Here is a 12,602-nt window from a genome sequence, read left to right as displayed (position 1 = left end):
TATGACATGTAATGTTGTTTTTCAGACATGGGATCTAAAGTCAAAGGACCTGCATTAAAAATAACAAATCCTGCTCTGTGACCTCAGACGAGATAGTTAACCTCTTTGAATCTTCCTCACCTGTAGTTTGTGGATGCTTGGCCACATTCCATTTATGTGTGAGTGTGCAAGTGCATGTCCATACAAGATACACTCACCCTAAAAACTTGTAGAACATCTTAAAGGATTCTGGGAAGGGCACATACTCCTTTCTGGATAAAGTTTCTCCCACCCTAAACCTGGGAATCCCAATGTTTGCAGCTCTAAGAGGAACGCTGCAGGAAGTGGGGAAGGAAGGGAAAATAACTCTGGCAGTCTATCATACAATCAATCAAGAGGCTGTCTTCATACCCATAAGGCACATGACCATACCTAGCACCCTGAGCATAAGCTCCCTGAGGGCAGAGATGCCCTCTGAGTCACAGCTCTCTTACTGTCTGGCAGATTAGGTGTCTGGTACATTAAGTGCAGTAAGTGAATGGCACTCAACAGCTAGTCACTCCCTTTCCTCAAGCCTCACACCCAACTGTTATTTGTTTTATTTAATAAAATAAATTATACATGGCTTTGCAGTTAAGGTCCAAGTATGTTCTAAAGTCAAGTTCTTTAGATTCAAAATCTACCATACTCCAAATGGATACCTATAATCTAGTATCTCCTAATGTTCCTTAGTGTAAGACAGCTAAGAATGGATGGTACTGGATGTGAACCTGGTTTACAAACAGCAGACTCCTGATCTGAAATTTGTACACACACAGATTAATGAGGCAACAAGGCCAGCAGTAACACTGAGCCAGTGCACACCATCCTGGCAGAGCAGACCTGTTTTAGAATTTTGAGCCTGAGAAAAATCAGATTTGATTTGACCTATTAAGTAAAGGAGAGAGATTAAATTACTATATTAAGACTATACTCACATTTATGTGGCTTTAAAAGGTCTGTAAAAATGAGTTAAAATTATTGGGATGTTGATGATTAAATTAAAACTCTAGTCCAATATCCACTTTATTTCTTGGCTGCAAATATATGATGGAAACACCAACACAGCATGCAGGTAGACAAAACAGGTCATAAGCCAACGTACTCCTAAGAGAACTCTCAGCCCTACCCATCTCCATCAAGACTATTAACTTTTGTTTCAGAAACAATCTGAATGCCATTGGTAATGCCATTGGTCTATACTAGACCACAGATAGGGATGAAAAGAGAGCCAAGAATGCTACTATAGGTAAGTACACTGAGATTTCAGAGAGAAGGCAAGCTACCAAAGCATAAAATCTCAAAAACCATAGCCAACTAAGATCACTAAGTAAAGGGGCCAATAGTCAACTGGGCATTACTGATATTATAGTACGAAAACTAAGCTTCTATTCTAGAAAGGCCTACCAGGACAGCATTGGAAAGCCAAATGAAAAGCAGAACAAGACTTCTAGGCTCTGATTCTCCCCTGATTCTCCCAGAAACGCCCCTGAGCAAGTCACTTCAATTCTCTTAGGCATAAAGCGAAAATTTCATTTCCTGCCTCAAAAGGTTGCTGTGAAGCTAACATAGTTAATGGATATCCTCTGCCTCGTAAATTCTGAAAATAAATGATACCTTGCTACATGATGTGAGACCTACCAGAGGCAGATGAGCGCCACTAAATTCTCAATTCATTAGGTACTATGCTAAAATGCTTTACACTTCCACATTTTAACAGCCTATGAAGTGGGCAGCAGCAATGAACTTCGATTATATTAAGTAATCAAAGTAATGGCTCTCTCAGTAGAGAGTAGGCGCAGGTGTCACCTCAAACTCCATGCTTCTTGCACTACCACCATGGCAGCCTGCCCTTCGTGGTAATTTTGAAAAAACAAACTCAAAGTCTTTTTGGATGTAACTACAATATGAATAATTAAGTTTTTATATAAGGTAAAATTCTTTTTAAATTAATGACTATTTAACCAATCAATAAACATTTGCAGAAAGCCTACTATGGGCTCAGTGCTCTGCCAGGCTATGAGTAATAAGGGTTAGTAAGTTATTATTCCTACACCTAGAAGGGCAGATGGGCCAAGCTGCTCTGTGTGTTCAGTTAGGGTGAGATCCATAGATGAAATAAACAGTGTTTATCTGAAAAATCAACACCAGAGTCAAGCCAAAGCAATATAAGAAGAAAAAGAAATAAGAGGAATAATGAAAATAAAAGACAAAGATGTCACTACTAGATTAACTAGGAAAGACAATTAAAAAAAACTTAACTTGATAATTAAGTTTTAAGCATTTATGAGTGGACCATAGGTACTATATCTAAGAATGAAAACAATCAGATCTGAAAAATCATTCTTTCAGTACACGGAGGAGCCAAAGCCATACAGGTTGTTCCAATCTCTTCAATCACAAGTATTAAATGCTAAAGTCAAAATCCATTACTTCATCTCTTCACTCTAAGTGCAAGTAAACAGAAATTAGGCATAAATATCATAAACACGACTTGTTATCATATATGCAACATGTCACATGTGAACATATTGTTGACAAAGATTACCTGAGAAATGACAGTTGTTCCTTAATTTAGCCAACTCATACCAATTACTATCAAGGACTTTACTAAGATCCCAGCCTGACTTCCTCTCCATGGCATAGGATACTTGTCAAGCTCGGTAACCATCCTTCATGTCTACCCAGGGCAAACACAAGAAAATGCATTTTGCTCCACATAGCACTGTATGCACCAATGCAAAATATTTTTTCTACTCCTGTGACTAAAAGCCCTAGAAAATGTCTAAAAAAAATCATCAATGTTCTAGCCTTAAACATTGATTAAAAAGAAATCTTTACAAGAATAATCATCAAGTCTATCAATATGACTGAGTCCTTAAAAAAAAAGAAAGTCAGCCCAATTTAAAAGAAAACAAGCAAAACACACAACCGCACATACCAAAACTTCTTGCTCTGCCTCTACTATCATCTTGTTCAGTTCTGGAGGATTTTGCTGCTAAGAGTTTGTATGTGTTCAACCCAGTAACACAGGAACTATGCCAACATTGGAGTTCATCAGCACAGCTGTATCCAACTTCAAGTGTTAAGACTCCATCAGAACCCTGTAGCTACTGCAAATTGTTAATATTGTGATTTCTGCAGAGATTCTCCTGCAGAAGCAGAAACACAGGCCCTGGCCTATTGTCTCAGCATCTTCTACTTCCCAGATCCCAAAACGGTGACTGCAATTAAAATGGTTCTGAGTTGTCAATCACAGATCACTACCACTAGATAGTTCCACATCCAATTTCCACAAACTACTCTAAGGGATTCATGTGAACATGGGAATTTCTCAGAAGGAGGCTTCTACACACTCTAAGTTAACCAAATGCAACAACTGTAATTATTACATTAGTCAACAGGGACGAACAGCATTTTAAAATAATTAAATGTCTTTAATTCAATAGACATTTATTTATTAGGCAACCCCAATGGTATTGGGTGAACAAACAGAAAACTAGGTAATTGAGAGGTAACCCTGAATCCCAATAGCTCATGTTCTGGGAGACTCCCTGGGTAGAGGCCCACTCTAAATTGTGGTAAGTGCCATACAGTGTGTGTGCGTGTGCATGTGTGTGTGTGTGTGTGTGTGTGCGTGCGTGCATGCGTGCGCCTCAGTTATGACTTTAGAGAATGGTGGGAGGGGAAAGTCAAGAGGATCCAAGATGGTTGGGGGAAAGAGCAGAATTTCACTTTTTGGAGAAGGGAAAAAAGAAAGAATTCCAGAATAAAGAGCACAAGTAAGCAGGTTGAAGCATAATGGTTTTGGTATTCACACTGATTCACTTTTTATATTTTATTGGTTAAAGAAACTGGAAAGCAGAGGGGATCAGTTACACCAAGAAAGGAGGTAACATCTGCTAATATCCTTATGGAAACAAACCCAGCAGATGGAGATTAGTTCAGGCCTACTATCTAACAAGATGTAAGGCCCTGCATAAGGCACTTAACTTTATTTGACTTTATGTAATTACAATGACTACATTGACAATGCCCTGGCTTAGAAACTTTTTAAGGTCTTTCCAAATTTTTTTTGTCCTGCTTTCCAGATTTTATGATAAATGAACCAAGATTCCAATTCTGCAAAGTCAACTCTATGTTTTCAACTTTTAAGAATTCTACTCATGTAGAGAAGAAACACATCCCTTTTAGGCTAACAGAAAGAAAATAGGTCAATACTTGTATAAGGTCTAGTTTCCACAACTGTCATTTCAATGAATGTAGAGTAATACTTAACTCTGAAGTCACACTTTTCCTATTATCTTAAGGTGTATCGCAGAATTTTCAAACCCAAGTTTATTTAAATTCACTTTAATTCAGTATGTGCCTCATTGCATTTTCAGGGAAGATAAGGGAAGTGGGAAAAATTACGGCAGTGACAGATTGTCACCAATTCAGAATTAGGGACAGCAAGACTGACAGAAACAGTGTGAGCTCTGAAGTCAGAATGACCAAGGCTGGCTGCCCTCTCCCCTTCTGAGACAGTACCACACCGTGGTTAAAAACACAATCCTTCCTGAGCCAGGCTGCTGGGGCGCTCAAATCCCAGCTCCATCAGTTACTACAGATATGACCTTGGGCAGATTACTTAACCTGTCTGTACCTCAGTTTCCCTATTTATAAATTAGAGTAATAATACCATCTACCTCACACAATTGTTGAGAAGACTAAATGAAATAAAATGCTAAAAAAAAGTTTGCTGTCTTAGGTAAGCAACTTTACTTAAGTTTCCCCATCAGTTAAATGGGTTAACACCTCCTCAGGGTTATTTGAAAATTAAGACGGTTATTTGAAAATTAATCAGCTGTAAAAAAAAGCCTACTGCAGTGTCCCCGAAAGAGCCACACTAGACACTTGTTTTATGCTTGGTGCTGGACTGGAAGCTTTGTGTATACTATCTCATTTAAGTCTCACAGCAACTCCATGAAATCAGTAATATGTATTCACATTTTATTCGCTCAGGTAAAACCTAGGTGAGATACGTAAGTAACTTGCCTTAGATCAGAAAGTGTGCAACTGGCTAACCCTTGAACCTTAAGTATATTTTACAAATGCATTTAACATGGGCTCTTTGATTGGCCCCTGGCTGAAAAACCCGGTTATAAAAGACATTTTTCAGATAGTTGAGACTGAATGTTAAAAACATCTGGGAATTATTCCTAATTTTGTTAAGTGTGATGATGGTATTGTGGTTTCATCAGAGTAGTCTCATCTTTTGGGAAGTAAGCTCAAGTATTTAGATATAAGAGTTCTGATGTCTAATTTTGAAATGGTTCCACGAAAATATTTAAACTTTTTTGAAATTGGAAACCTTTCAACATTAGGAACATGACTGCAGGTGAAGCTGCAAATCCATTCTCTCAGCAAGATATGTGTTGCAGAGAAGAATTGAGAGGGGCAAAATAAGAAGCTGAATGAAGGCCTTATGTCTCCGGGGTTATAGTTCACTTGAGGATTTCTTCATTTTGTCTGCGAATTTCCAAACCACTCAATGCCATGATCAAATGCTTTAAAGATACAGTATGATTTTTAAAAAACTGTTTCCTCCTATGTACGAAAGACTTGAATAGTCTGTTGATGCTCTTTACTTTTTAAATTATAAATGTTTGTAAAATTATAAATGTTAACATGCATTCTATCTGGAGTGAGATCAAAGCATCAACGTATTTTCTACATAGAAGCGGACAAGCTTTCCTGAATTACCAAATATTTATTAGAAAAGAGTTTTAAATTGACATGGAAAAGAACATTTATTTTTTTAATTAAGAAAACATTTATTTTTTAAATTAAGCACGATTTTACCAGTTGCAAGATTCTTTTATTGTATTCTGATATGAAATATAACAGGTATTTAATAAAAACCTTAAATACATGTGGACTATTAAGAAAATCTATTTTACCTTAGGCACAAATATAACTCCCCTAGGTCTCCAGTTTGATGTCACCAATTCTCTTTATACGTAACATACCTTGCCTACTTCCAAAAGGTATCTGTGGGACCTCAAACATGAAACCATTAGAAAATAGAAGATCAAAATTCAAAAATCTAGGCTAATATGGCTACTGAAATCAAGCAATAATTTTGGTTCTGAGCTTTCAGACAGTGGAAGCAAAAAAAAAAAAAGAGCAATTACAGCAACCTCTGTAACTGAGAGAAAAACCTTCCTGGCTCCAACATTTAAAGGGAAATTTTTCAGATGGGTCATTACATAAGAACGTTGAACAATATAATGGACAGTGTCCAAAAATGCCAGTTTAGAGCCCATGCAGCCTGCTTTCTTACCAAGCATTTCATGTCTCATGCCAAGGTCATTACATTAAAAGTAATCCTGAGAAAGCCATTTCCACAGTGGGTAAAGGCGCCACAACTTTCTGGTTCTCTAACTGAAACTAGAATGTGTCCTCAAACATCTATTGTCTCAACAGGCTTCTGACAGCACTGGGGGAAGCCGGTTCCATGCTGAACTGTTCTGAGAGCATGGAATACAGATATTTATTTCTTGCTGGTGGCCCCACCCCAACTCCTTTTCACTTAGGATACCAGATGAGGTAGGAGGCAAAGCTGACATGCTGCCATGAAAAGAGGCCAGGTCAGTATTCATAAGGGATGGAACCAAGGAAGCCAACGTAAGGTAGTCGAACCAATCTTTGGGATTCTGAAGCTCAGCATACCAAGTGTCCCTCCCTACTGCTACTGCGATTTGTGCATGCAGCGACAAACAAGGGCTCACAGGAATAACTGTTATTAATCAAGTTCTACAGGGGGCAAGGCCCAGCAGCATATACCACCCTCACCTCATATTTCGGCCGAAGAAGCTAACTTTTTTTCATTTTCCCATTTCAAGATAGTCTATGAAGGCTAAGCAAAATAGGACTGGCAGATGTGGTGGGACGGCCACGACATGCATACCAGGAGGGATCCTCTCTAGCTACGGGTGACCGGCAGACTATGGGTTACTACAATCAAAGCTCCCTGGGGACCCACAGGAAGGAAATTCCCTTTCCCAAAGACCAGCCTTCCCAACCCCCGCTCCTGCCCAGCCTGGCAACAGCAGACACCAAAGGATAAAGGGGCAATAAAAAAAGAAGTGAGCAGATTCTTAGAGTAGAGCACAACACTGTCACCTGCTGCAAAAAAAGCTCTCTCAGTCACCCAAGCCCTGAGTCACTTCCCCTCTCTGCACCGAGTCTCAATGCTCTCGGAGGCAAAAGAATGGAGACCTCGGTAGCTGGCTACCCGCAATTCCCACCCCCCCCCCCAGACACTCGCGGGGGCCCCTCCAAAGGCTCGTCCTAGCAGCTGCGGACAGGCTCTTTGCGCCCAAGCCAGCGCCGCTGCTACCTTTGCTAATGGCAGCTTTGAATGAAAAGAGCCGAGGCAAGCTCCGGATTTATGAATGTGCAGGGGAGGAGGGGAGGGCTATCATGTGACAATAAAGGAGAGCGTCTAATTCACAAAAAAAAAAAAAAAAAAAAAGTGGCGGGCAAAGCCGCTGAGCCGCAGAGGTGGCCGCTGTGCAGTGACCGCTCAGACCCGAGGCCGATGACCTTAGGCGCCGGGCCCAAAGGCCCGGAGTCCCACCCTCCGTTGCACCCGCGGTTGAAACCGCCCAGGGCAGGGGTGGGAAAAAAACAAACCCGACTCCCCGACCGCGAGGCGGGTGGGAGCTGCACCTTAGCCTGAAGATAGAGAAGGGCACGGGTCCCATGGGGGGTGGCGGGTCTGGCTGGGAGCCCCTCGGCCAGAGAGCCCCAAGCATTGTTTCCCCTCAGGCCCGCGAGCTGGGCACGCATGCTTGTGCACGCGCGCGCGCGCGTACGTGTGCACACACACACATACACACACACACACACACACACGCACGCACGCCCGCAGCACGCTGCCCGCACGCTCCCGCCCGCCCGCGCCCCACACGCCTCGGATCCGCCCCCCAAGCTGCTTCTACCCCGCGGGGCGCCTGTCCCGGGCCCACAAGCGCGTGCACACGTACTTGCACGCGCCGCGGGACCCGGAGGCGGCTCCAGCACGCTGGCTCGCGTAGGGACCTGAGCGCAAGCAGACCCCCGCGCAGCCGGCGCCCAGTCCTTCGCTCGCTCGGCCCTGTTTTTTATGAATGAAAATGTGGTATGCAAATGAGAGCGATTCAAGAAAACGAAATGGCGGAGCCTGGGCCCCAGAGGGCTTCCGAAGGAACTGCAGGGCGAGCGGTGGAGCGGGAGAGTCACAAAGTCACCAAGCAAAAACCCACCGACCCCAAGAAACCGGAGAGAGGGATGTCAAGTCTTCCTCTCCGGCTGCCTAGGATTTCGGGGTGGGGGTGTTGTAACTCCCCGGAGAGGGAGCGGAGGCTGCCCCGAGGTCACCCATGCGCCCTTGGCCCCCGCAGCGGCCACTAGCCCGCCGACCCCAGGCACGCCCCCGCCGGCCCACAGCAGTTTTTGCCCCCTCCTCACTTCAACAAAAAGGGAAATCTCGCGTCCTAAACCCCACAGGCCAGCGAGTCTCTGCACCCCACGCCAATTTTGCCCGAGAGTCCCCGCCTGCGTCCTCAGCCCCGGACCTCACGCTGCCCCCGCGGGGCATTCGTCCCACCCCGCGGCCAAACTTACTCGTCCGGGTGTGTTTCTTCGGTCATTTTCCTGTTCACCTAGACGCCTGTCCCGCGGCGAGCAGCTTTGCTCCCTTCATCTTCCTGTCCGCTCACCCCCCTTCTTCACATCTCCGGAGATCGCCTGATTTGGTTGGGGAGGGGGAACGGCTAGAGATGAAGGGGGCGCCGCAGAAGGCAGAAGGGGAAGCAGGGCGACCGGAGCGCGGGGTGGTTTGGGGGAAAGGGTGCAAAGGCAAGCTGCAGAGGAAGAGAGGGCCGCAGCGCCGAGGGGCGAGGCGGGTGGGGGCTTCGGGGGCTCGAGAGCGGGCGGATGGGGAGAGGTTTGGGCTGGGGACGGCGGTGAGGGAGAGGAGAAAAACAAGCGCGCCGTGGAGCGGCGGGGAATGCTGAGAGGAGGAGAAGAGGGCTGGCCGCGGGTTGGGGCTCGGTCCGGGGTCGTCCCCGGGGGGGCCGGGCCAATCACGGTTCCGGGGAGCGGTCGGCGGCCGGGGGAGGTGCGCCTGAGAGGCGGTGCAGGGCGCCCCGTCCGAGCCCCATCTCTCGACTTCACCGATTTACTCCATATTGGATTCTCACCGCCGCCAACAGGAGGAGGAAGTAGGGCGGAAGCGATGACGTCTTCCCAGCGGCCAGAGGTGGTGGAGTGCAAAAAGCTTCCTACTTGCGACCGAAAAAAAAAAAGAGAGAGAGAGAGAGGGAGAGAGAGAGGAGAAAAAAAAAAAACTTTGCCCCGCCTACTGAGCATGCCCGGCTTCCTTCCCCTCCCTCCCTGCTGGCTTCCACTCCCGCGGGAGCCGCGGAACGGAGTTGTTTGCGCCGCGTCTATCTGGCTCCGGATCCTCTTCTGTCAGCGCTCCGGGTTTTAAGATGCCCGAGAAGAGGGAGGAGGCGGGAGCCGGGGACTCGCACACATCTGGCTCCCGTTTAGTTCCCTCCCTCCTACCAAACCCCTGGATTAAAAAATCAGTGGAGGAGGAGGGAGAGCGGAGACTGGGAGTTCAGGGGAGAGCCGGAGGGCTGCTCAGGCTCTGAGGACCAACTACCCTCCACCGTGGTTTGGGAGGGTGGGAGCGGCACAGGTGCCTTTGCCAGGGTTCAGAATGGTAGAGGCTTTTTCCGTTTTACAGGAATCTTGCGATCTTTTTTGCCTTGGTAGGGGAACGGGCATTTTTAAGGTATTTGTACATTAAAAAAAAAAAAAAAAGTAAATCCAACAGCTCAGAAACATTTCCAATTCAGTAGAAACGATGGGATTTCTCGGGTTAAAAGGTTAGCCCAAATATATATATATTTTAAGTTATTCAGTAAATCTCATGTTGGTGAAGGATGTCCCTATCTCAGGCTCTTGAAGGCCATAGTTACTGGGCCAGAAGTTGCCAGCCCAGTGAACGAACCAGTGAAATGGGGTGTCCCCCTCTCCCTATCCTTTGTCTAAATTATTTGTTCTGCCTTGGCCTGAGACCATGGCCTGTGTGGGCCCATGCTCTTCAAAGCAGCACTGTCTGGGCAATGGGCAGGTCTAGCTTCCTAGGCATGCACCCTGCAAATTGCATAGAGGTCTTTTCTTGGTTTGATGCTTTGCTGTTGCTGTCTTGAAATTCTTTATCGTGTTTGAACAAGGGGCTTCACTTTTTCACTTTGCAGTGGGGCCCATGAATTACATAGCTGTTAGGTATTTACTTCTGGAGTCTTGCTAGGGAGCAATAGATACAGCTCCTACCCCTTCCTGCTCTCCAAACACAAGTAGACTTTTCCATCCTCCTGACTGTGCTAAGAGACTACACAGAGATTTTAACTAAATATCGAATGAATTAAAATTAGATTAAATATATGCCTCAAATGTAGTACACCTAAATGCTATGTGTGTGTATGTGTGTGTATGCATTTGGAGAGCCACAAGTGCTCCAAAGTTAGTAAAAGTTTCACCTTGAGTCAAAGAGAAAGAAACTAGTGGTTTACCCTAGGTTTTGTGCTGTTGAACAAAACCACGATCTTTGTCGACATGGATTGGGCCCGAGCCACCTTTGATGCTGAGTGCTAGTTTTCTCCGAGCAGCCTGGAAACCCCAAGTGAAGCTTTTAGCAATTCTGTAGTTTCTTTATAAAACAAGAATAATGAAGCTAAGGTTCTCATTCCCAGTTTTTTGAGGCCATTGAAAATCTATGAGAAAGCACTGAACAAAGCAGGATCTCATGGTTCACTAAATTCCCATAAAGCTAAGGCTTCTACTCACTTCTCACCTTTAGTCATTGTTGCTTTTCTCCTGGAAGTGCTGAAAGATTCCGCTCGGCCATTCCTGGACTTCCAGGAACATGGTGGACATTTGTTCATATAAAAATTTTCCACCCAATGGACATCTCTTTGGCTCCATTCTCCAATTTCAGAGCATCCAAATGTCAAGGTGGCAGGTGAGGTGATTATTGATTTCTGTAGGTAGGCAAGCTGAATTGGTGTCTTTACCACGCATTCATCCAGCTCCCTTCTAATAGCAGTGAATGACTGGCCCAGCCCTCAGGCCTGGCAGTCAGAGGAACAACAACAACAAAAACATTTAAGGTCCAGGGTTCACCAGGTCCCTATTCAGATGCCCGAGTGCCCGACTCCAGCAGGTTTTTAGGGGTTCTCCGAGCCTCAGGTTCAGTGTCTGTAGTGTCAGGATAATACACACGAATAGGATTGCTGGGAAGGTTAAATGGCTGTACAGTGAAGATACTCTGTCAAGTACACAGCAAATAGGAAATTAATGTCAACCTTTTCTTCTCTCTAGCCAGCTGAATTACCAAATGCTTCCTCCTCCACTCCTAGTCCTTCGTGTTCCTCTAAGGAAAACCTTCCAGTTATCTTCTGCCTTGTTCATTACCCAAAAGGGGCCTTTTAGCGGAAATGCTCCTAGCAGGTCACCTCTTGGTCCTCTGCATCTCTTACTAACTGTATTTCTACTGCTCCACAGAATAAATGGCGATATTGGGCGAATAACTCAAATATGTTTATTGATATGAATATCAGGGCCTTATCAAAGTCCACTGGATTGTTACCAGAATACGAAGCATCACAGATTTGGGGCTTTAATTTAATAACATTAATGAAAGAGCTAAATATCCACATCCCTGTTTCTCCCTCACTACCACTAAAACGGAGGGCAGGCAGCTCTGAACACGATCAAATCAAGGGTGTCAACTCAGAGTGAGATCGTGGAGCTTCAAAAGTAATGTCGATTTGCTCACAACTTCACGCAAACCTAGTGCAATTCTCAGCAGGACTCCTACCTACCAGCCTCTCAATCCCGAGCCCCGGGTGGGGCAGCATCCCCACCCGGGTCCTTCCCGCCTGCCGCGGGGAAAACCCGGAGCGCGGAACCGGAGCGACCTTCGGTGGCCGCGAGACGGACATGCTCAGTAGACCCGCAGGTCTTTAACTCCGAAGCGGGCTGCGGCCCCCGCCCCCTCCAACTCAGCACGGGGGCCAGGAGAAGCGGACTTTTTATCCTTCTCGGCAATCCGTTCTCTGTTTCGTGTCCTTCGCCCCCTTCTGCGTCCTCCCACTTCTCTCCCGTCGGGGTCTCGTAGGGCCAGGAGTGTAGCTCTCTCCTGGGTGGGGGCAGCGGGTGAGATCCGACAAATCACTCACCTTTGCCCCGCCACCGGGGTACGCGGGGGGAGCTGATTTGGGGAGGACTCTACTGTACCCTAAGGTGTATGAAGCTCCTCCACTGCTGTGGAGTCCCCGTTCCCCGCCCCGCGAGGCACGCGCAGCTGCGCGGAGGCCTGTCCTCATCTCACCCTCATTCTGCCCCTTTGGTATTTCTCAATGACCGGCGCTGGAGGGACACTTCCGACAGGGGAGGGAGCGGTTGTCATTAGCGCTCGGTTTATCAGTTCCTTCCGGTCTGCCGAGAGCCCAGCCCTGCGCGCTGCTGGGCCGAGCCTCGGG

At 45.9% G+C, this 12,602-nt stretch overlaps 1 protein-coding gene across 2 annotated transcripts; it reads right to left on the bottom strand.

Moving 5' to 3' along the window:
* Positions 1-7,976: 7,976 nt before the first annotated feature.
* On the bottom strand, positions 7,977-12,521 carry LOC111743414 (proline-rich protein 36-like). Of its 2 annotated transcripts, XM_023533848.1 has the most exons (4): positions 12,300-12,521; positions 10,913-11,099; positions 9,249-9,329; positions 7,977-8,793 (listed from the first exon to the last, which is right to left on the bottom strand). In XM_023533848.1, the coding sequence occupies exons 1-4, from the start codon at positions 12,444-12,446 to the stop codon at positions 8,762-8,764; spliced, it is 447 nt and encodes a 148-aa protein (XP_023389616.1). In that variant the 5' UTR covers positions 12,447-12,521; the 3' UTR covers positions 7,977-8,761. The 2 variants fall into 2 exon arrangements, with proteins under 2 accessions (XP_023389616.1, XP_023389615.1); XM_023533847.1 differs by having other exon boundaries at positions 8,503-9,329; positions 12,300-12,468.
* Positions 12,522-12,602: the final 81 nt, after the last annotated feature.

The sequence above is a fragment of the Pteropus vampyrus genome, unplaced genomic scaffold (genome assembly GCF_000151845.1).
Source record: "Pteropus vampyrus isolate Shadow unplaced genomic scaffold, Pvam_2.0 Scaffold113, whole genome shotgun sequence".
NCBI lineage: Eukaryota > Metazoa > Chordata > Mammalia > Chiroptera > Pteropodidae > Pteropus > Pteropus vampyrus.
Note: the sequence above shows the minus strand (reverse complement) of the source record. Positions and strands in the feature narration are given on the sequence as shown.

Coding starts and splice junctions, on each gene's coding strand:
- LOC111743414 (XM_023533847.1), bottom strand. CDS start 12,446: ATGAGGACAGGCCTCCGCGCAGCTGCGCGTGCCTCGCGGGGCGGGGAA. Junction 11,100..12,299: donor ACCCCGGTGGCGGGGCAAAG/GTGAGTGATTTG, acceptor GCCTACCTACAG/AAATCAATAATCACCTCACC. Junction 9,330..10,912: donor AAAAGCAACAATGACTAAAG/GTGAGAAGTGAG, acceptor GGTCGCAAGTAG/GAAGCTTTTTGCACTCCACC.